The following is a 23,820-nucleotide window of genomic DNA, read 5'->3' as shown; positions in this document are numbered from 1 at the left end:
ATGTCTTTCCACAGCTTAAGCTGGAGTTACACTAAACGACTTACCAACGATCACGACCAGCGATACTACCTGGCCGTGATCGTTGGTAAGTCGTTGTGTGGTCGCTGGGGAGCTGTCACACAGACAGCTCTCTCCAGCGACCAACGATCAGGGGAATGACTTCGGCATCGTTGAAACTGTCTTCAACGATGCCGAAGTCCCCCTGCAGCTCCCGGGTAACCAGGGTAAACATCGGGTTACTAAGTGAAGGGCCATGCTTAGTAACCCGATATTTACCCTGGTTACCATTGTAAAAGTAAAAAAAACAAAAAACACTACATACTCACATTCTGATGTCTGTCACATCCCCCGCCGGCGTCCACAGGGTTAAAACTGCTTTCGGCAAGAGCGCTGCTAATATGCACGCGCTGCTGCCGAGAGCTTCCCTGCACTGAATGTGTCAGTGCCGGCAGTAACAGCGGTGACGTCACCGCTGTGCTCTGCTTTACGGCCGGCGCTGACACAGTCAGTGCAGGGAAGCTCTCGGCAGCAGCGCATGCATATTAGCAGCGCTCTTGCCGAAAGCAGTTTTAACCCTGTGGACGCCGGGGGATGTGACAGACATCAGAATGTGAGTATGTACTGTTTTTTTTTTTACTTTTACAATGGTAACCAGGGTAAATATCGGGTTACTAAGCGCGGCCCTGCGCTTAGTAACCTGATATTTACCCTGGTTACAAGTGAACACATCGCTGGATCGGCGTCACACATGCCGATCCAGCGATGACAGCGGGTGATCAGCGACCAAAAAAAGGTCCTGATCATTCCCATCGACCAACTATCTCCCAGCAGGGGCCTGATCGTTGGTCGCTGTCACACATAACGATATCGTTAGCGGGATTGTTGCTACGTCACCAAAAGCGTGACGTTGCAACGATATCGTTAACGATATCGTTATGTGTGACTCAGCCTTTAGAGCAGGTTTCTCAGTGTGTGAAATATAATGATGCAGATCTGAACTCTTGGTCTAATCTCATGCATGAGTCAGTTTGATGGGAGGGGCAGCACAGTGGAGGTTAATTATGTCACATTACCAACCCTTCTATGAGCACTCTTCCTCTCAGTACAATCACCTATGTTGTACTGCTCCCCGCCGCATCCAGAGATGTAAGAAATCACTTCTGTGTGTTACCATCTTACTTATGATTGATCAGAATTAGTGATGAGTGAGCGTGCTTGGTTAAGGTGTTATCCGAGCACACTTGTGTCCTAATCGAGTATTTTAGGCATACTCAAAAAATATGCTCGAGTCCCCGCAGCTGCATGTGTCGCAGCTGTATGACAGCAGCAACACATGCAGGGACTGCCTGCTTGGTAGGCAATCCTGTCATGTGCTGCAGATGTCAAACAACCACGAGACATGCAGCTGCGGGGACTCTTAACATTCTTCGGATATGCCCAAAATACTCGATTAGGACACAAGTGTACCTGGATAACACCTTAGCCAAGCACGCTCGCTCATCAGTACTCAGCAAGTTATCTCATTAAGTGTTAAATACTTTGATTGCCAATTTCTCCACAATGGAGAGGCAAATCATTCGCAATGTAAATACTGATCTTTTCAGAGCAAAAAGCACACCACCTCACATGCACCTTTGAAAAGTGTTGGCTGAATGTTTAGTCCACAGCCATCTCAGACAGGAGCGCTTCTGTGTTCTCTATGAGAGATCTGGCAAGACATATCTGGCAACGGATTATCTCCAGAATAGCAAATTCATGCTGGATCAATATCTCCCCCGACAATGAATGGTCTAGGGCGTTCCTACAGTGATCGATAAACCCATCACGATCAGTGGATCCGGCCTACATTAGTCTAATGTGTATGGGAGCCTTTGCAAAGGGTTTGGGGATTTCGGCAGTATTTTATAGTAGCATTCATTCCATTTACTGTGGCCTGTAAAATGATAATCATAATAACCTGCACAAGCACTTCCAGTTTTAACCCCTTAGTGACGGAGCCAAATTTTTGAAATTGTCCAGTGTCACTTTACGTGGTAATAACTCCTAAACGCTTCAACAGATCCCACTGATTTGTAGACTGTTTTTTTCGTAACACATTATACTTTATGATCATGCTAAATTGAGATCAATATTTGTGTTTATTTATAAAAAAAAAAATTGACAAAAATGTAGAAAAAAAAAAGCAATTTTCAAACTTTGAATGATTATCCTTTAACCCAGATAGTCATCCCATAGCAAAATATTAACAAACAACATTTCCCTCATGTCTGCTTTAAATCGGCACCATTTGTTAAATGTTATTTTATTTTGTTAGCATTTTAGGAGGTTTAAAAAAATGTAGCAGCAATTTTTCCTTTTCCCAAGGAAAATTACAAAATTATTTATTTCAGGGACCTATTCAGGTTCGAAGTGACTTTGCGGGTCCTATATATACGAAACCCCCCAACAGTGATACCATTTTAAAAACAGCACCCTTTGACATATTGAAAACTTCTGTCAGGTAGATTATTAACCCTGATTTTCAGGAATTAATGCAAAGTGACATGACCGGATTGGAATAATGTTTTTTACCACCTAAATGTCGCTAACTTCTGAACAGACTACTACAGCCGGCAGACTCTTAGGGTATGTTTACACGGTCAGTAAACGCTGTAGATAGAATGCTGCGTACATTCGCAGTGTCCAATCTGCAGCGCCCAGATGTTACAGCATAGTGGATGGGATTTTATCAAATCCCATCTCCACTATGCGTGTAGGGACGCCTCTGGCTTCCCTGGGTATACACACATGCGGCGCGTCTTTCCAGACCGCAGCATGTCCATTTATCTTGTGGACACGATCAGTGTCCGCAATTTAAATATCACAGTCTAATCTATAGGATGCGGTGATTCCGCACGGTTCAATTAACACATGCGGAATCACCGGCATACAAAAGCCGGCAGCGCTTTGGACGGAGCAGACATGAGCTGCGTCCAAAGCGCTGTTTGAGGGTATGTGCACACGCTGCGGATTTTGCTGCGGGTTCGCAGCGTTTCCGCAGCTGCGGATCCGCAGCGGTTTCCCATGCATTTACAGTACCATGTAAAGCTATGGGAAATGAAATCCTCAGTGCACATGCTGCGGAAAAAACCACGCGGAAACGCAGCGGTTTATTTTCCGCAGCATGTCAATTCTTTGTGGGGAATCCACAGTGGTTTTTCACCTGCTCCAATAGGAAACTGCAGGTGAAAACCCGCAGCGGAAACCGCAATAAAAACCACGATAAATCCGCAGTAAAAACCGCAGCGGTTTTGCACTGCGGATTTATCAAAACCGCTGCGGAAAATTCCGCAATGGAATCCGCAGCGTGTGCACATGGCCTAATACTGACCGTGGAAACATACCCTAAGGCCACTATTTGGTCGTAACTGCCACGGCAAACATCAGGACCACACAATCATGATCTCAGGGTGCCATTGGGGTTAAATAGGAAGCCCCAACACTCAACCACTTATATGGTGTAGTCACTATTGACAACAGCATCTAAGGGTACCGTCACACAGTGAAATTTTCATCGCTACGACGGCACGATTCGTGACATTCTAGCGATATCGTTACGATATCGCTGTGTCTGACACGCTACTGCGATCAGACATCACGCTGAGAATTGTACGTCGTAGCAGATCGTTTGGAACTTTCTTTCGTCGCTGGATCTCCCGCTGACATCGCTGGATCGTTGTGTGTGACACCGATCCAACGATGTGTTCGCTTGTAACCAGGGTAAACATCGGGTAACTAAGCGCAGGGCCGCGCTTAGTAACCCGATGTTTACCCTGGTTACCAGCGTAAACGTAAAAAAAACAAACAGTACATACTCACATTCCGGTGTCTGTCCCCCGGCGTCTCAGCTTCTCTGCACTGTGAGCGCCTGCCGGCCGGAAAGCGAGCACAGCGGTGACGTCACCGCTCTGCTTTCCGGCTATGGTGCTTACACAGTGCAGAGAAGCAGAACAGACACCGGAATGTAAGTATGTACTGTTTGTTTTTTTTACGTTTACGCTGGTAACCAGGGTAAACATCGGGTTACTAAGCGCGGCCCTGCGCTTAGTAACCCGATGTTTACCCTGGTTACCCGGGGACTTCGGCATCGCTCCAGCGCCGTGATTGCAAAGTGTGACCGCAGTCTACGACGCTGGAGCGATAATCATACGACGCTGCGACGTCACGGATCGTGCCGTCGTAGCGATGAAAATGGCACTGTGTGACGGTACCCTAAGGGGTTAAACAGATATGGACGGTGCCACCACGGATCGTGGCTGATGCAGCACGTTGTCAACTATAGTGTACAGCCGACAGCTACTGGATTGTTAACAGTATGCGAATGCTATTCTCTCTCATCTCAGGCCAGTAAAAAGATGTATTGGCGATCATTGAGGGGTTTAATCAAGGACACTGCAACAACACAGGCCATGGTGAAAGGGAGAGGTTGTTTTTTTTTTTTCTGAAACGCTGCATGTCACAGTAAAACTTAGCCAGGCTCTGATTCATGTTACCGGCAGTTTAGGCAGCATGAATCTGATGACAGGTTCTCTTTGAAGGGAACTTTCATCTTTGCACTTCTAAGGACACAGGCCAGTCACAAGACGTCATCTGTGGATGTCACTTTAAAAAAGGTTTCTATTGATTGCTATATAACTGCCGTTATAAGGATGCATTACCAAGCAGAGTAAGGCATTTTTTGGATCCAGTAAGCAACAAAAACAGATATACTACATGTGAAAGAAAAACAGATGACTAATCAACGGATCAGTTTTCCATAGACTTCAATGTAAAAAAAAAAAAAAAAAAAGAAAAAAAAAAAGAGATCCAGCACAGATCAGTTATTTAAAAATGGACTAAACTTGTGTCTGCAGAACTTTTTTGCTAGCAGATTGTTATTGGATCACTACTCACTCACTTTCGCTCACTGCCTGTGTATTTATCAGCATACACTAATGTGTTATCAGTCGGTGGCACTGAAGGAGCACAAGCAGTCCTAGTGCAGATAGGGCGCTATGTATCAGCTGTTGCGGTGGCGAAGCCTGTGTGCTGGAGGTGCAGGAGACACACGCTGCCATTCAGAAGCTATGGCAAGAGGAAAACCAAACAGGCACGCCAGTGAATGATCAAGAGTCAGACAATAGTCCTATTGTGCGAACACAGGATGGTCAATGGGCAAGCAGCAAATCATGTTCTTAAATACAAGGTGCTCTCATAGTTATGTTATGGGAAGTACTGGACCTAATACAATTGTGAAATACAGGTATTGTACAGAATGTCTATAATTTTGCAATTTGCACAAAATTGACATTTTTTTTTTTATAAAACCTGATCTTTTTTGCTGCAATTTGCACAAACTTCAATAAGTCCCGGATAGAAGCCTCTTCTATAAAATGTTTATATTTTACCTTAACCACTGACAAAAACACAACGTGTCAAGCAATTCCCGGGAAAGCTGCAAACATCTAATATAACAGGACATCTCGTGGAAGGGGAATTTGTGCAGATTACATCAATCAATTAAGGAAAACACATTAGGCCCCAATCACAGAGTGTCTGGTTATGTGTGCTATCGAGATTTTTTCACAAATAGAACACCCATCCTGTCACGGAGTTACCGCGACAGAGCAGTACCAGAAGACCACGGCGTCTGATGGCTTCTGTTTCATCTCTGAGAAGAAGCACATCTCCTGTGTATTAAAAGTGCTTTGTTTGCTTTCAGCAGGACAGGGGTTAATCGGCCATGTGGAAATTCCTGCTTTCACCTGTGCTCCCTTAGGCTACGTTCACATTTGCGTTGTGCGCCGCAGCGTCGGCGCCGCAACGCACAACGCAAACAAAAACGCAGCAAAACGCATGCACAACGCTGCGTTTTGCGCCGCATGCGTCCTTTTTTTCATTGATTTTGGACGCAGCAAAAATGCAACTTGCTGCGTCCTCTGCGCCCGGACGCGGGCGCCGCAGGGACGCATGCTGCGCAAAACGCAAGTGCGACGCATGTCCATGCGCCCCCATGTTAAATATAGGGGCGCATGACGCATGCGGCGACGCTGCGGCGCCCGACGCTGCGGCGCCGACCGCAAATGTGAACGTAGCCTTAGCCACTCCTCTCTCCTATATAAGCTGGGCCTTCTGGTCAGATCTTTGTCTGAGATTGCATTTGCTAGATAGACCTGGAGTAGTGAGGAGCTGGTGTTTGGAGAGCTGGAGTTTATTATGCGACAGTTGTATGGTTTGGACGCTTGGAAAATTCCTCATCCTTACCTGCCTTATTTACTCTCCCCGGCCTTCACACCCTGGTGGTTACCCCTGTTATTTGTGAGAGCATATTTTGTGTGAGTGGAGTTTTCTTTTTACCCTTGTCTTCGTTCCTGTTTGTCGGGTTGGTGTACTGCGGTACACGGTAGCGCCTCTTCCCCGGGTGGGGAGGGGGACAGACGCAGGGCGGCAGTCAGGCGACAGGGCAAGGGCGGAGGCCTCGGCATCCTCGCCATCTGAGGTATCCCGGGGAACAGGGCGAGTTAGGGCGCCCCCTAGAGCTAGGGCCAGGAAAGGTTCCCCTGGTCCCAGTTTACTCGCCAGTCCAATCGTGACACATCCATTACATTCTTTTGGTGTATTGAAACACTTTTCACAGTGTAGACCGTTGGTTTATAAAAAAAGGAAGAAGTGTGAGTTTAGTCCAATTCATGAACCAAATTCAGACCCATCTATAAACGGGTCCGTGATGTAACAGAAAGGAGACGGACGCCATCAGTGTTACATCCGTAAACGGTCTGATACAATTCATGGATGTGTGAATGGGGCCATATATGCACTTTATTCCTATGAAACAGAGAAAGGGATTTTACTTTTCTGGCAGGTTTATCAATACAGCAGGGAACTGTGGTCTACACAAATCACCTTTTACATATAATACCGCCAAACCATACATACTTGTCTTTTTCCACCAACATCTCACATGTAATAGAAACATTTTCATGGAAAGATTGTGCGAAAGGACATACGGTATATAAAAACATGTTACAATCAGAGAAGGGACGGTGTACAGCTTAGGGTACTGTCACACAGTACCATTTTGATCGCTACGACGGCACGATCCGTGACGTCGCAGCGATCGTATGATTATCGCTCCAGCGTCGTAGACTGCGGTCACACGTTGCAATCACGGCGCTGGAGCGATGCCGAAGTCCCCGGTAACCAGGGTAAACATCGGGTAACTAAGCGCAGGGCCGCGCTTAGTAACCCGATGTTTACCGTGGTTACCAGCGTAAACGTAAAAAAAACAAACAGTACATACTTACATTCTGGTGTCTGTCCCCGGCGTTCTGCTTCTCTCCACTGTGTAAGCGCCATAGCCGGCAAGCACAGCGGTGACGTCAGACGTCACCGCTGTGCTCGCTTTCCGGCTGGCAGACGCTCACACAGTGGAGAGAAGCAGAGACGCTGGAGGACAGACACCGGAATGTGAGTATGTACTGTTTGTTTTTTTTTACGTTTACGCTGGTAACCACGGTAAACATCGGGTTACTAAGCGCGGCCCTGCGCTTAGTTACCCGATGTTTACCCTGGTTACAAGCGAACACATCGCTGGATCGCTGTCACACACAACGATCCAGCGATGTCAGCGGGTGATCAAGCGACGAAAGAAAGTTCCACACGATCTGCTACGACGTACGATTCTCAGCAGGATCCCTGATCGCTGCTGCGTGTCAGACACTGCGATATCGTAACGATATCGCTAGAACGTCACGAATCGTACCGTCGTAGCGATCAAAATGGTACTGTGTGACAGTACCCTAAGATGGAACAGGTATCGGTGTTCTTAAGGGATGTTTTCAATGAGAGAGACAAAGACACTGGCAGACATTTATCTCCATTGCAAACAAAAGGATATTTACATTTCAACTGCCCTTATCTGTCCCCAGTCATCTGTCAGGGGAGAGCCAGGAGGCCCTAAAGGTCCCCACACACAGACTAAAGGCCCCGTCTCACTAAGCGATTTACCAACGATCACGACCAGCGATACGACCTGGCCGTGATCGTTGGTAAGTCGTTGTGTGGTCGCTGGGGAGCTGTCACACAGACAGCTCTCCCCAGCGACCAACGATCAGGGGAACGACTTCGGCATCGTTGAAACTGTCTTCAACGATGCCGAAGTCCCCCTGCAGCACCCGGGTAACCAGGGTAAACATCGGGTTACTAAGCGCAGGGCCGCGCTTAGTAACCCGATGTTTACCCTGGTTACCAAAAAAAACAAACCGTACATACTCGCCTTTCGGTGTCCAGGTCCCTTGCCGTCTGCTTCCTGCTCTGACTGAGTCTCGCCGTACACTGAGAGCAGAGCGCAGCGGTGACGTCACTGCTGCGCTCTCACTTCTCACTGTACGGCCGGGAGTCAGTGAGAGCAGGAAGCAGACGGCAAGGGACCTGGACACCGAAAGGCGAGTATGTACTGTTTGTTTTTTTTGGTAACCAGGGTAAACATCGGGTTACTAAGCGCGGCCCTGCGCTTAGTAACCCGATGTTTACCCTGGTTACCAGTGAAGACATCGCTGGATCGGTGTCACACACACCGATTCAGCGATGTCAGCGGGGCCTCAACGACCAAAAAAAGGTCCAGGCCATTCTGACACGACCAGCGATCTCGCAGCAGGGGCCTGATCGCTGGTACGTGTCACACATAGCGAGATCGCTATGGAGGTCGCTGTTGCGTCACAAAACTTGTGACTCAGCAGCGATCTCGCTAGCAATCTCGCTATGTGAGACGGGGCCTTAAAGGTACCGTCACACTAGGCGATATCGCCAGCGATCCGTGACGTTGCAGCGACCTGGATAGCGATTTCGCTGTATTTGACACGCAGCAGCGATCTGGATCCCGCTGTTAAATTGCTGGTCGCTGCTAGAAGGTCTGCACTTTATTTGGTCGCTAGGTCGCCGTGTATCGCCGTGTTTGACAGCAAAAGCAAGGATACCAGCGATCTTTTACACTGGTAACCAGGGTAAACATCGGGTTACTAAGCGCAGGGCCGCGCTTAGTAACCCGATGTTTACCCTGGTTACCAGCGTAAAAGTTAAAAAAACAAACAGCACATACTCACCAGCGCGTCCCCCAGCCTCTGCTTCCTGACACTGACTGAGCGCCGGGCCTAAACTGAAAGTGAAAGCACAGCGGTGACGTCACCGCTGTGCTGTTAGGGCCGGAGCTCAGTCAGTGTCAGGAAGCAGAGGCTGGGGGACGCGCTGGTGAGCATGTACTGTTTGTTTTTTTAACTTTTACGCTGGTAACCAGGGTAAACATCGGGTTACTAAGCGCGGCCCTGCGCTTAGCAACCCGATGCTTACCCTGGTTACCCGGGGACCTCGGCATCGTTGGTCGCTGGAGAGCGGTCTGTGTGACAGCTCTCCAGCGACCAAACAGCGACGCTGCAGCGATCGGCATCGCTGTCGCTATCGCTGCAGCGTCGCTTAATGTGACGGTACCTTAAGGTACCTTCACACGAAACGACTTTACAACGAGAACGACAACGATCCGTGACGTTGCAGCGTCCTGGATAGCGATCTCGTTGTGTTTGACACGCAGCAGCGATCTGGATCCTGCTGTGATATCGCTGGTCGGAGCTAGAAGTCCAGAACTTTATTTGGTCGTCAGATCGGCGTGTATCGTCGTGTTTGACAGCAAAAGCAACGATGCCAGCAATGTTAAACATGGAGCTAACGACCTGTGAGAACGATAAGTGCGTCACCGCTACGTCACAGGATCGCTCCTGCGTCGTTCTGGAGCTGCTGTGTTTGACATCTCTACAGCGATGTAAACAGCGACGCTGCAGCGATCAGATCGTTGTCGTTCTCGTTGTAGAGTCGTTTCGTGTGAAGGTACCTTTAAGCAGGGCAGGGAGTGGTCCTGTGTATGAGAGAGACCGAAAGCCATAAACGTCTATGGCCAGCATAACACAACAAAGTCAGCGGGTTCAGCCAACTTATTTCATAGGGAGCCATCAAGTATATTTAATAACTTCTTTTTTTTTTTTTTTTCATATCGAGCTCTTTCTTAAAACAAACAAAAAAAACACAACTACATTTGTGGTATTGCAATTTTCACACTGTCCGCTTAAGTTTTTTTTAGGCTCCTAATTCCTGTCCTTTCCGGAAAAGTTTATAGCAGTTTCCTTATCAAAGTCAGGACTAAAATGATGGGCAACACCTATATATACACACACAGCTGATGACACAGAATCCAGGGAGTACAATAGGCGATGTCACAGCTCACCCTGCCCCCGCCCTTTACTAAGATCTATGCTACCATATAAAAGACAAGAGTCATGTTTGGTATCTGCGGACCCATAATGACCTGGAGAATCATAATGGCAGGTCAGTTTTAGCATTTAGTGAAGATGGTTAAAAAAAAAAAAATATTGTGGAATTAAACTTTAAAAAAAAAAAAATGTAATCGCACTTGGAGTTTTTGTTCCCGTATTCCAGGACATTATATGGTAAAAATCAATGGTGTTGTTCAAAAGTACAACTTGCCCCATAAAAAAACAAGCACTCATATGGCCATATAAAAAACGCTATGGCTCTGGGAAAAGAGGGAGCGCAAAAGGGGGTGAAGGGGTTATGGTCATGTGCAGAGAAATATAATACAGCATTTCTTTTCCTGTAGTAAAATATGCTGAGTCTCCCATTACGCCACGCTAATTACCATACAATAAGGCTCATCATACCAACTGAGCGGTTTATGACAGCTACAACCACAGCCCACTGCGCCTAGTGATGTCACCGTCTATTGTCACTGCTGCAGGGACGCGGAGCGGGGAATACGGCGATATTTTACATTACAGGAATCATTTGGGTTCCACTTTACTAAAAGGGGAAAATTATTTTCAAACGAAAAAGCAACACATAACTACAGTAATTCAGCAGCAATATACTTCGAACCGAGGGATATTTGAGTTTTTTTTGTTAACTCATACACCCTTACAATGTGTTCAGCACCTTTTATAAGCCTCCTGCCCTGACAGCACAATGAATTGGTTTAGCAACGGCCTGACATTGACCCGCAGGAAGTCATGGGAACAGCACACTTAACAGCCAGAGATGTCAGCAAAGACTGGCACATCTTGTGTCTGTGCCCATCTCCAGCAAGCGGAATGACCTGGGTAAGCACACTAGAATATACTGTGCACAGCTAGCAGGTTCAGCAGGACGCAGGGAGGCCACCACTCTGTCTACACATCACAGACCTAGACAACGAACGGTTCATCGGACTTTTGCCACAAAATAAGCAGTTTAAAGAGTATCTGCCAGAAGGATAAGTCCTCCTAAGCCGTCTATATGAGCATGCAGGTCATAGAAAGCTGGATAAAATGATACCCGATATCTGCGATCCGATGTCTAATTCCAGAGAAATCCATGTTTTTGTTAACATGTAAATGAGCTGTTAAGATCTATGGGTGGGGCAGGGATCTCACTGAGAATTTGCATCCAGAGCTTATTTTAAATTATAAGTGTTACCAGTGTCAGACATGAAAACTATGAAAGCAGACTGTCAGTCACTACATGTCTCATACTGGTAACACTGCCTTTATTTAAATAGGCTCTGGAGTCAGATTCTTTATGAGATCTATGTCTGGCCCATAGATCTTAACAGCTCAGTCACATATAAGAAAAAAATCTCTCTGAAATAAGACGAGAGAGATTAAAGTTCAAATGCTCATTATCTTCCATGGGGTATAGGTTCTGGTTAAAGTTCAGGTACCCGAACCAAACTTGGTATTATAATTCTGTTGAACCCTAACTTCCACTGGTCCGCTCATCCCTAATAGTGTATATGTAAGATATGGTGGAAATGTAAATCTGTCAAAGAAAATATTCTATGGATAGGAAGGGGGGGGGGGGGGGGAGGGTGTTCCTGAGAGATTTCACAGTACAAAAATGTTACATGGACACGAGAATTTGCCATTTAACTGGGTCCTTGTACACTGTATGAATGGCCTGACTCATCTCACTTTGTTGGTCATTTTTCTCTGTCTTATATGTTTTCAATGTGCAAGTCCTCCCACAGCCATCTCACCCCTCCCCCAAAGTGTCAGACACCGTCCCCTGCTCAAATATAAAAGTATCCTAAGTCTGCCAGAATGCGGGCAGTATCTTATATACACATACGCCTATGTACCTTACCTCTAATTTATTCTGTGTTTAGGAGACTGGTTTATCCAAAAAGGGATGTGGGTTCTTGGGAAAGAGCAGTGACTTTTGCAGGGAAACCATGCTCAAACATCTGTTCTTCCCCCTATTCCAATCAAGAGATCTGCAGCCACTACACAACTGGCTGAGCTGTGCGGTTCAGATCTGCCTCTGCCAACATCTGCCTGGCACCTAGAACAGCTGATGGGGTGCAAGGTGCCGTACCCCTGATCTGATACTGAGTGAGGACATATCCAGAGATAAGTAGTGGAGCACCTCTTTAAATTAAATTGCTTATAGGTTGGCCAAATTTATCAAACCAGATAAGCCTCTTTAATAAATCTGTTACATGTTAAAACTGTCTATTCCACGTATGTCAAACTCAAATACATAGAGGGCCAAAATTAAAAGCTTGGACAAAGTTGCAGGCCAAACTTGATATTTATTAAAGAAGTGTCTACAATTGAGGAAGTTTTACCGTATCAACTATAACAATGACCTTTTCCATATGAAAACAAACTTAAAGGGGTTGTCCCATGAACAAAGTAAATTTTATTAATAGATCTTAGAAAAGCATATTATTCCAATATTTTAAGTAAAAGCAGTAAAAAGCATATGACCCAAATGGCCAAATTTATATATGTAATAAAGGTAAAAAAACAAAACTTGAATAAATACAGAAAGTATGATGCAAAAAGTGCTCCCAAACAGTATTATTCCCCCACAGGGACTTTATCCACAGTCACGGTATGACAACCCTCTCTCGACAAAGAATGGTGACGCCCATAACAGTATGATTCTCCAACTGTACTCCCCACACAGTATGATGGCCACAAAAAATGCTCCATACAGCATAATGGGCCCCATATAGTGCTCCATACGGTATACCAGTGTCCTGCATTGCCTTCCATACAGTATGATGGTCCTGTATAGTGCTCCATAAAGTATAATACACCCTACATGGTGTTCCACACAGAATAGGCCCCACATTAAAAAATAAAAACCTCTGCCCGTTACCCGACTGCTCCGGTCTCTTTATGGTGTTTTCAGATCCTCTGCACATCTCGGTATAGCAGATGCGTTGTAATGACCTCATAGCGCCCGCTGGGCTGAGACGGCAGAAGTAGAGGGGGAATGACGTGAGAGAATGTCACCGGATGCGCCTTCCTCCATCATTGCTTTCAACTGTATCGGCATCTAAGGTAACGATTTAGTTGAAAGTGTGATACCGGGTAAAAGTGCAATGTCAGGCAGGGGACCCATTGTGCATTGCGGGTCAAATATACTCAGGGGGTACCCTCCCAGCATAGCAGGCCAAATAGACTTACCCTGCGGGCCAGATTTGGCTCACAGGCCAGGGTTTGACTTCTGTGGTCTATTCTAAGTTCACATACTGTCCAACAATTGCAGAAATTTTAGTCAGAGTTTAGTGTCAGATGTCAAGGTCTCTCTACGGAATGGCCAATATCGTCATCTCTGTAAAACAACCATTTATATCAGTTCCCTGGTGGGAAATCAAGTCCAAGCTATTGAAAAGTAGAGGGCTTTAAATGTTCTTTGCTAACGTCAATGAGGAACAAGAGTTACCTTACTGTTCGAACAACAGTTACCTTACTGTTCGAACAACATTAAAGCAAAGTAACATGATCACCGATGTGTATTTCTTTAATCGCCTATTTACTATGTCATGAGATGTCACTTTTCTAGTAGTCAGGTCATCAAATATCTACTCCATGGCTGGAGTTCAGTGGTACAGGTATCACTGTAAGGTGGTTTTATCCTGCATCTGTGCTCTCCAAAAGAAAAGAAACAGGGGTCACTAGGTCAAGCACAGATAAGTAAAAAGGAAAACCCAGTGACTGCCCGTTAAATGGGTACTTGGCCCAAACAGAAACATGTTTACACTCAGAAGCTCATAATGAGTTACGTGGTATTAGGACATCAGTCACACCAGACTATAGCTCTGACGCTTGATGCTGACGTGAACCGGCTTGCTGCAATAATCTGCTAGTTAAGATGTAAGGGAGTCCTATAAAGACCAGCTTTGCCTGCACAGTACTGTCCACGTGAGTCACTGTGCAGCCATCCATTGTGGAGAATTCCATTCTGCTGCTGGCCTATTCAGGAGACAAGGCTCAGCTTGAGATTGGTGCCAAGCATGGGAGCTGCCAACAATGGAAACAGCAGCTGCAGGTGACATATAGGCCCTGGAAATGTAATTAGTGAATAGCTATGTGGAAGAGGAAATCTCTTCAGCTTGATGTCATAAGGTACCTTCACACGAAACGACATTATAACGATATCGCTAGCAATCCGTGACGTTGCAGCGTCCTCGCTAGCGATATCGTTTCGTTTGACACGCAGCAGCGATCAGGATCCTGCTGTGATGTCGCTGGTCGCTGAATAAAGTCCAGAACTTTATTTGGTCGTCCGATCGCTGTGTATCGTTGTGTTTGAAAGCAAAAGCAACGATACCAGCGATATTTTACACTGGTAACCAGGGTAAACATCGGGTTACTAAGCGCAGGGCCGCGCTTAGTTACCCGATGTTTACCCTGGTTACTAGCGTAAAATGTAAAAAAAACAAACAGCACATACTCACATTGCGTCCCCTGCAGTCTGCTTCCTCCTCTGACTCAGCGCCGCAAAGTGAAAGTGAAAGCAGCACAGCGGTGACGTCACCGCTCTGCTCTCACTGTACGGCGCTCAGTCAGTCAGGAAGTGGACGCAGGGGGACGTGAATGTAAGTATGTGCTGTTTGTTTTTTTTAGATTTTACGCTGGTAACCAGGGTAAACATCGGGTTACTAAGCGCGGCCCTGCGCTTAGTTACCCGATGTTTACCCTGGTTACCAGGGGACCTCGGCATAGTTGATCGCTGGAGAGCGGTCTGTGTGACAGCTCTCCAGCGACCAAACAGCGACGCTGCAGCGATCGACATCGTTGTCGCTATCGCTGCAGCGTCGCTTCGTGTGAAGGTACCTATAGTCTCGGGTGTTAAGGGGGATGGACATTGTGCAAGTAATGAGGACAAGTAGCTAAAAAAAATTGTCACAGACAGGGAATACACAAGTGATGAAAGAGCAGATTGTGACTAGCTCACACTGTACATACGTGGCGTCCAGCACCACAGCAGATGAATAGTTACATAGTTGCACTCCTGGTGAAACATTCCACAATTCATCTGCCTGCACTTCCACAACCTGTATGTACTGCCTGCACTTCCACAACCTGTATGTACGTACGGTACATGTGGATATACAAAGGGATACATTTATAACCAAGGTCAGCAAGTCAGTGGCTAATATGCCGCAGTTTGTTTCTGACATGCAACATGTGTTCTCTGAGCAGTCATTAAAACGTGCTGCCCTTCCCAAAGCAGGACAGCAAAGCTACTCAGAGGGCATGTAACCATTGGGAAATTTTGGGGCACAGCAATGATCATGCACGAGAAAAAAAAAAAAAAAGGCAGTGCCTCCTTCTATAAATGCACATTCTTAGTGTACGTGAACATGATGACTTTTCCAGAGGAAAAACGCAGAGTTTTCCAAGAACACCACGCTTCAGGAAACTGTTTTGTAACCCAGTTATCCTCTTTTTATATTGGTTGTTGGTCGTTTCCCAGTCGCTTTTGCAACATGCTGTTTATTTTTTGAGCATTTTTTTGGGCGTCTTTATATGGGGTTTTCTGGACGTTTCTTAAACTCCCTTCATGAGGAAACCACTGGCAATTTTTAAAGTAAAACGCTCAAAAGATACCCAGGAATCTTTTGGGCTTCTTCTGAACTTTTCCATTTACTTATATAGTAAATGGAAAAAAAAAAAAAAAAGCCTGAACAGGTGAACAGAAAAGTGGATTTTGGAGCAGCCCCAAGTTTCATCAGTTTTTCAATCACCCATTGTTAAAAATCAATGGTTAAGGCTACGTTCCCAAGATCCAGAAGTAGAAGCCCTGTGGACGCAGTGTATTGAATGCAGGTAAATCAGCATGTGTTCAATGAACCATGCAGATTTACCGCGTTCCAATACATTTCTATTGCAAAGATTAGTGTCTCTGCAAGACAAATTGACATGCTGCGGTCTTGGAAGATGCGCCGCATGTCCGTCTCTGCAGGTGATCCGCAGAAGACTATGGAGGTATAGTGGACATGGGATTTCTAGAAATATGCAGCGTCAAACCCACAGCAATTCCTGATCGTCGGCATGTACCAGTTCAAGCAATCTAACAGCTTCAGTTTTCAATAAACTGCTGAGAAAAGTTCACACCAGTCTTGAAAAAGATGCATGGTGGAGTCAGAGGCATCTGATTCATTAAGAGGCACACGTCTTAAGGCTATGTGCCCACGATCAGGAATTTTGGACGAAGCTCACCTGCACTGCGTTCTAGGGTATAAGCACAGTGGATTGGATTTATAGAAATCCCATGCCCACTGTGCTTCTATTTAACGCTGTGTAAAATCACCAGCGGTGTGGGTTTACGAGCTGCAGCATGTCAATTATCTGCAGCGGAGACACTAGGCTGCTGCAAAGTCTCACCCACAGCCATTAATTAGATGCAGTAAATTAGCATGGCTCAATGAACACATGGAGATTTACCTGTGTGATTACAACGCAGCGTTTTGGATTCAGCAAAAATATACAGAGACCAAAATGCTGCACAAACCTCATTGTGGGGACACAGCCTTACATGTGGCATGCGACTGTTCAGAGTTTTACATAAAACACTTTGCCGAATATAGGTCTGTGTCCATTTTAGCATACGGATGTGTACAACGGATGTGTGAATGCAGCCTTTTTCTGATCAGACTGACAGATGCAGATTCTTGGATTAGCTTTCAAGTTTGCTGGACAACAGATCTGAAGGCATCAGAGAATAATCCAGACTATTTTATCCAGGGGATCCAGTGGTGTTTAGAAACTTGGGGGTCGTCAATAGTACTAGATATAAAGATCGGACTTCTTCATAGGTAATTGAAGTCTAAGGGGTAACGTTTCTCCTTATGGAGAGTGACATACCATCTCTGGCTTGTCAAGATAAGGAGGCTTATTTGCCGTGCAATGCTCCTCTGGGAAATATAATATGCAAATTGCCTCTTCTGAGAAAAAGAGGACTTAGGGTACCGTTACACTAAGCGACTTACCAACGATCACGACCAGCGATCGTGATCGTTGGTAAGTCGTTGTGTGGTCGCTGGGGAGCTGTCACACAGACAGCTCTCTCCAGCGACCAACGATCAGGGGAAAGACTTCAGCATCGTTGAAACGGTCTTCAACGATGCCGAAGTCCCCCTGCAAAACCCAGGTAACCAGGGTAAACATCGGGTTACTAAGTGCAGGGCCGCGCTTAGTAACCCGATATTTACCCTGGTTACCATTGTAAAAGTAAAAAAAACACACTACATACTCACCTTCTGAAGTCTGTCACGTCCCCCGGCGTCCACGCGCTGCTGCAGAGAGCTTTCCCTGCACTGAATGTGTCAGCGGCGCCGGCAGTAACAGCGGTGACGTCACCGCTGTGCTCTGCTTTACGACCGGCCGGCGCTCACACAGTCAGTGAAGGGAAAGCTCCCTGCAGCAGCGCGTGGACGCCGGGGGACGTGACAGACATCAGAAGGTGAGTATGTAGTGTTCTTTTAAGGTGCTGGCCTTCTAGCTCCGACAAACGATATCACAGCGGGACCCAGATCGCTGCTGCGTGTCAAACACAACGATATCGCTATCCAGGACGCTGCAACGTCACGGATCGTTGTCGTTCGCGTTGGAAAGTTGTTCAGTGTGAAGGTACCTTTAAACTCTATAGCGCCACCTGTTGGAAGTAGCGATCCTACAAGTCACAATCAACCCTTTAAAAAGAGTTGTGCAATATAACACCGTGTCTGCGAATTGAGATACTGATTTGGCTTTTATCCTAAGTCATATTGCACAACTCTTTAAAGGGTTGATTGTGACTTGTAGGATCGCTACTTCCAACAGGTGGCGCTATAGAGTTTAAGTCCTCTTTTTCTCAGAAGAGGCAATTTGCATAGGTAATTGAATACATTTCCAGCTTTTAGCTAACCAGATAGAAAGTGTCACAGATTGTATCTACTGCTATCATCTTACAGACTGCACTGTAAATATGACAATACGCAACAATTTGGGATATAAAGACTCTCTATACCATTCTCTTAACCCACTAACAAATAACTTAAAGCTAAAGAGCACTTTTGCCGTTCATTTGTTTTCTCCCATTACACTACATTTTTAGAACTGCAATAGCAAATGGTCTTTAAATGGGTATGTCACCCCCAAAACACTGATTAATCCACTTAGATTATAAAAAAAAAAAAAAAAAAAAGGTGTACGGGACTTCGCTCTAATAAATAGCATACTTGTATAGATTTAAGGTTTATTTGCCAGAAAAAGAAAAATTATGCAAATGACATGGCTTCAGTGCACCGCTACAAAACCTCAATTTACATACTAACCACTACCATATTGTTTAAATGCGCTCAAGATCGAGCCGAGTTCAGGCAGCACTGACACAAGCAGTGCAACCGCGCTCACATAGCTGAATTGTAGGGGGACTCTCTGCAGAGCCGCTGAATTCAGGAGGCGCTCGCTTGAAAGCTGTCAATGAAATATGACAAAGTATTCAGTGTGCAAACTCATGGTGTGACACAGTGCACGAGAATCCCCTCGTTTGCACACCAAGTAGTTTTGTTTGGCAACCAAAACCTATACTAAAAATATGATGACACTGAATGATTGATCAAAACCGCGTCACTGCACACTGTTCGCTTGTAGTGAGGAGACAGCGATATGCAAGGCAGTGATATACACAAAATTGTAGCATTCTTAATGAACACAATTCAGAAAATTGCTTAAGGTTTTTTTTTGTTTTTTTTTTTTAAACAAGCATAATTAAGAGACATTGAATAAGGATGCCAAATGCACAGAGCCTTTTCTTCAGCATTGTTACAGTAGGAACTGCTGTCATTAATACAACAATGGAATCTGTGACTTCCTTCACTTGCGCTCCATAAAATGCTCCCAGAACATTCTCTACCTACACACAAATTCCAGCAGCCGTGGAGCTAAAAGCTACACGGAAACCCATCTCTCAAGAGCCACAAGTGAGCAATATCCAGACCACAGGTCCCTTCCTTTTTCCTCCACACTCATATTTATGTTGAAATTTCACATCACAGTAATGGAAATCAAGTGAAGCAGACTAGTCTCCGGAAAACTCACATGAAGAAAAATAAAATTAAGCAACAACATCTTGAACGGAATGAAGCAGCACTTGGGAATTTTTATTGGGCTTATGATGTCTTGCCAAATTAAACCCCGTCACTCACTTCCAACATCTAAACAAGAAGAACCGTTTCTATAATGCTACCTAGTAATGTCAGCAAGCAATGGAGGGCAGTAGGGATAGCTAATCCTACTGAGGCTATGACTTACCAGCGTTTGACCACATAGGGCCCAGGGATGGCAAACACCAGGGACCTAAAGATACCCCATGCATCTTCGATAACCGCAGTCTGTCGACTCTCCCCTAACACCTGAAGTCTTGGCTGAGCATTCACGTGTTCTTTGTGGGGAGATTTTGTAGGCTGTGTAACAACTCCTACTGTCTATTCACACTGTGCAATTTTCAGGAATGCGTATTCCTGGGAATGCTCATTTCCCAATAATCTTGCAATGTAACAGGCTGCTGACCACCGGACAAATGAGCAAAACGCTAAATCCTCAGCTGAAATAATCTTTTAGTTTGTTTAAGGCTATGTGCACACGTTCAGGATTTCTGGCAGAAAATTCTTGAGAAAAACCTGAAATTTTCTGCAAGAAATCTGCTTGCGTTTTTGCCGCGTTTTTTTTCCGGACATTTCCCAATGCATTTTATAGTGGGAAATCTGGAAAAAAAACCACAAAATGAACAAACATGCTGCGTTTTTTACCGCAATGTGTTTTTTTCGCGGAAAAAAACGCATCATGTTCACAAAAATTGCGGAATCCATTCTAAATGATGGGATGCATATTGTATGCGAACGCGAAACGCGAAAAATCAGCAATGTGTGCACACAGCCTAAAAGTGGAAAACGGTCTAGAACAGTGGCAGCCTATGTGCGCACAACGATTAATTACTGATCGTTCTATGTGCATGAAAAATGCGGTGTGCCTGTCTAAACAGGCCATTAAATGGCTGTCGACCAGGTAACATGTAGCGGCTGATCAGCAGTTTAGTGCCACTAGTCATTTAGAGATTTGGGAATCACGTACGTGTGCTATCCTGACCAAGTTGACGAAAATCAGAATTTTGGATCCGATTTAACAGCGTTCTATGTTTTTACGTTCAGGAGAAAATCACGGATGCCTAAGGGTAAGTTTGGGGTTTACTGTACGGATATCCGCACTGCAGATCAGCAGCAAATTAAGTACAAAACACATGGGATATTAAACATGCCATCTACATGTAGTGGATGTTCTGAGGTTGGAAGAGCGAGCATGCTGCACACCAATATCTAACATGTGCATTCTATTGGGGGATATGCAGGCTTCAGTGTACAGGGGTGAAGCGCACAGTAAATCAGTACTGTGTAACACATGCAGATTTCACTGCTGAATTACAGCAAATATGCACTGAATAACAAGACAGCATATTACCCAGAGCAAATTTTTCTGTAGTGTGACTACACTATAAATTTCAACCCCTTCCCTCAATTGACAATTTTAATTTTTGCGCTTTAGTTTCTGCCCCTTTTCTTCTAACAGCAATTTTACTTTTCCCATCAACATAGCCATAAGAGTTTGCGTTTTGCTTGAAAAGTTGTAGTTTTGAATTACAACATTCACTTTACCATACAATGCATGAAAAAAAAGGGAAAAAAATTCCAAAGTGCAGTGAGATGGAAAAAAAACTATTCAGCTATCATTTTGATGTTTGTTTTATGGTGTTCATCATGCAGTAAAAATAACCTGACAACATGAATCCCCAGGTCAGTCCAGTTATGGAGATGCCATGCATAGATTTATTTTTTTGTTATTCAAGCTATGAAAATAATTTGGATACAAAAAAATTCTAAAAATGTATTTGGGTCACCATTTCCTTTCATTGTCCAATCTATGGAGCTGTGTGAGGGCTTATTATCTGTGTTTTTTATTGTTTTTTTTTTTTTTTTTTTTTTTTTAAGAGGTGTGGTGACAGCAAAAACATGTAATTCTTAAATTTCATTCACTGCACAGGTTTTATTTATTTATTTATTTTTTTTTTTTGCTTTCACAGAGGCAATGGCAAAACATTTTTACCATTTATTTTAAGGGTGAAAAAAGGGAGGCTTTTAATTTTTGTATATTTTACATTTGAGGGGAAAAAAAATTCAAACTGTATTAAAAAATACAATTCGAATTTGCAAAAAAAAAAAAAAAAGCACCTAAGGGAAATCGAACCTGTGACTGTTTTATTGCTTGTTTTATATACTGGAATACTAAATGTAGTGCAGTATGTACAGAAAATTACATTGACCTAAGCAGCACAGCCGTAGGCTGGACTTCGCAGAAGGACCAAGATGGCAGCCATGGGGTCGTTCAGCTAGCCCCACAGCTGCCGTCATAAGCTATTTTCACCCCATGATCGGATTGTCAGCAGCATATACATGGTTAAACAGCAGCAATTGGAGCTTGATCGAGTCGCTGCTGTTGAAGGCAGATGTCAGCTGTGTAACCAACATCTGCCGGATACGAAATGTGCTCAGTTCCTGAGCTCGTACTATACATGGAGACCCGACGAGCGAGGTTATATTTAGTGATGACTGCAAGTGCTCCTTACTTGAGTTTGCCTAGGGTGCTTGGTTATTCATAGAGTATCGTGGGTGCTTGTGTGACATGTTTGAGTCCCCGCAGCCGCATGTTTTGCGGCTGTTACAACAGACAAACACAGGCAATCCCTGCATATTTTTTGGCTGTCTAACAGCAGCGAAACATGAGAACTCAAACATGTCACTCGAGCACCCATGATACGTTGTGCGTACCCAAGCAACCTAGGCAAACTCGAGTAACAAGCACTTGGGCTCACCACTAGTTATATTACATCCTACTATGGGAAGGGAAGGTGTTAAGTAGCATAACCAAATGAGGTGTAGGGGGCCGAATGTGTCCCAACATTAGAAGGTACCAAATAAGAAGTAACATGGTGTATAAGTTGTAAGTAAAATGGGAGGCCTATTCTAGAGTTACAGCTATGTGACCTAAGAAGAATATGAATGTTTGGATGCATGTTTTCACTGCACTGGGAAAGTCTACACCTGTAATATTTCCATCTCACAGAGGTGACAAATGTGTTTACTTGATAATAGAGTGAATGTTACATGGAGCCTTTAAATATATATCTTAATCACCCTAGTATATCTTTCTACTGAGAGATTTTCACAATTTCCAAGATCAACTAAACTTGCAAGCATCAGGACATACAAGTACTTTCTATGTCAAGCTTGTTAAAACCTTATAACAACCTACCTCAAAATGTTCAGAAGTCATTTCCACTCTAGAAAGCTTGTCTTTGGCATTTGGTTTAAGATCTCCATGACCTTCATAAGACTCCTCATGATAGCCCTCTTGCATTAGCTTCAGATCTGGAGAAAGAGTATGAGCCTGATCTTGACCATCCATAGGACGCACGTAGGCTGTGGGCTTTGGAGGCAACGTATGTGTTTTTGAAGTCAAATAGGTTGGGAAGGTTTGTGATGAAGGCACTAGGTTGGCAACAGTGGTAGAACCTTCCCTGATAGCTGGGTCTGATAGATTTGGGGACTTAGTGGCACGCTTGTAAGATTTTTCATGGCTTTGACCACTGTGAGGCTTGGAATCACTTTGATGGCTGGAATGTAACGGGGATAATGGCTCAACAGGAGGGGACAAGGATGACAGCAACGGGGAAAGGGCCAAGACTGATGCTGGTGAGGATGACTGTCCCATGGAGTGTTTATCTTGACCTTGTTTTTCATTTTTTTCCACAGACATGATTCCAGAACGCTGCTCCTGTGTCCTCTTACTCTGAAGGCTATGATTTTGGATATGAGTTTTTATAGGCTCACCAGAGGACAGTTCAGGAGCTGTTCGAGGCCTATTCCTATGACCTGCAGACATACTTGATGGTTTTGGAGGGTCAATGGATTGACTGGTGTTGCTGCAAATTAGGTGCAGTTTATCAGATCGTCCCTGTGAAGTAACTGGGATGCCAATAAGGTTCTCATGTGATTTTGCACCAATGAGCTCCTTTACTTCTTCATAATTACCAAGCATGCTCTGAATACGACTAGATAACTCGTCTCCTTTGCTTGTCTGAGAAAACAAAAGATATGATGCTGCTCAATTATAACATTTTAACACATTGTAAAAATCTATTTTTTCAACCAGAATGATTTATGTATTCACATTTAAAGTTACTATTATTCAAAGTGGCAGTATTTAATTGTATGCTCAACAGCTGAAAGGACAGAAAATAAAAAGACCTGTAACTAACTGCAGAACGGAAGCAAACGCTGCAAAGAAATTGTAGACTGACTTCAAGACTTGGTGAGATCTTCCAAACAGCAGCTTCCCCTTATTTTCCTGCCCTCTGGTGCCTTCTCACTAG

General features: G+C 44.7%; 1 protein-coding gene across 4 annotated transcripts in view; it reads right to left on the bottom strand.

Annotated features, from left to right (window-relative positions):
* Positions 1-23,820, bottom strand: part of AFF1 (ALF transcription elongation factor 1) — a 120,893-nt gene that overhangs the window by 57,277 nt on the left and 39,796 nt on the right. For all 4 annotated transcript variants that reach the window (XM_077275832.1, XM_077275834.1, XM_077275835.1 and 1 more), the window contains one exon: positions 22,701-23,525. In XM_077275832.1, the coding sequence (XP_077131947.1) occupies positions 22,701-23,525 (825 nt within the window). The remainder of the gene's footprint in view (positions 1-22,700; positions 23,526-23,820) is intronic.

Source organism: Ranitomeya variabilis, chromosome 1 (assembly GCF_051348905.1).
Source record: "Ranitomeya variabilis isolate aRanVar5 chromosome 1, aRanVar5.hap1, whole genome shotgun sequence".
In the NCBI taxonomy this organism is placed as follows: domain Eukaryota; kingdom Metazoa; phylum Chordata; class Amphibia; order Anura; family Dendrobatidae; genus Ranitomeya; species Ranitomeya variabilis.
This window is presented reverse-complemented; position numbering and strand designations above follow the sequence as displayed.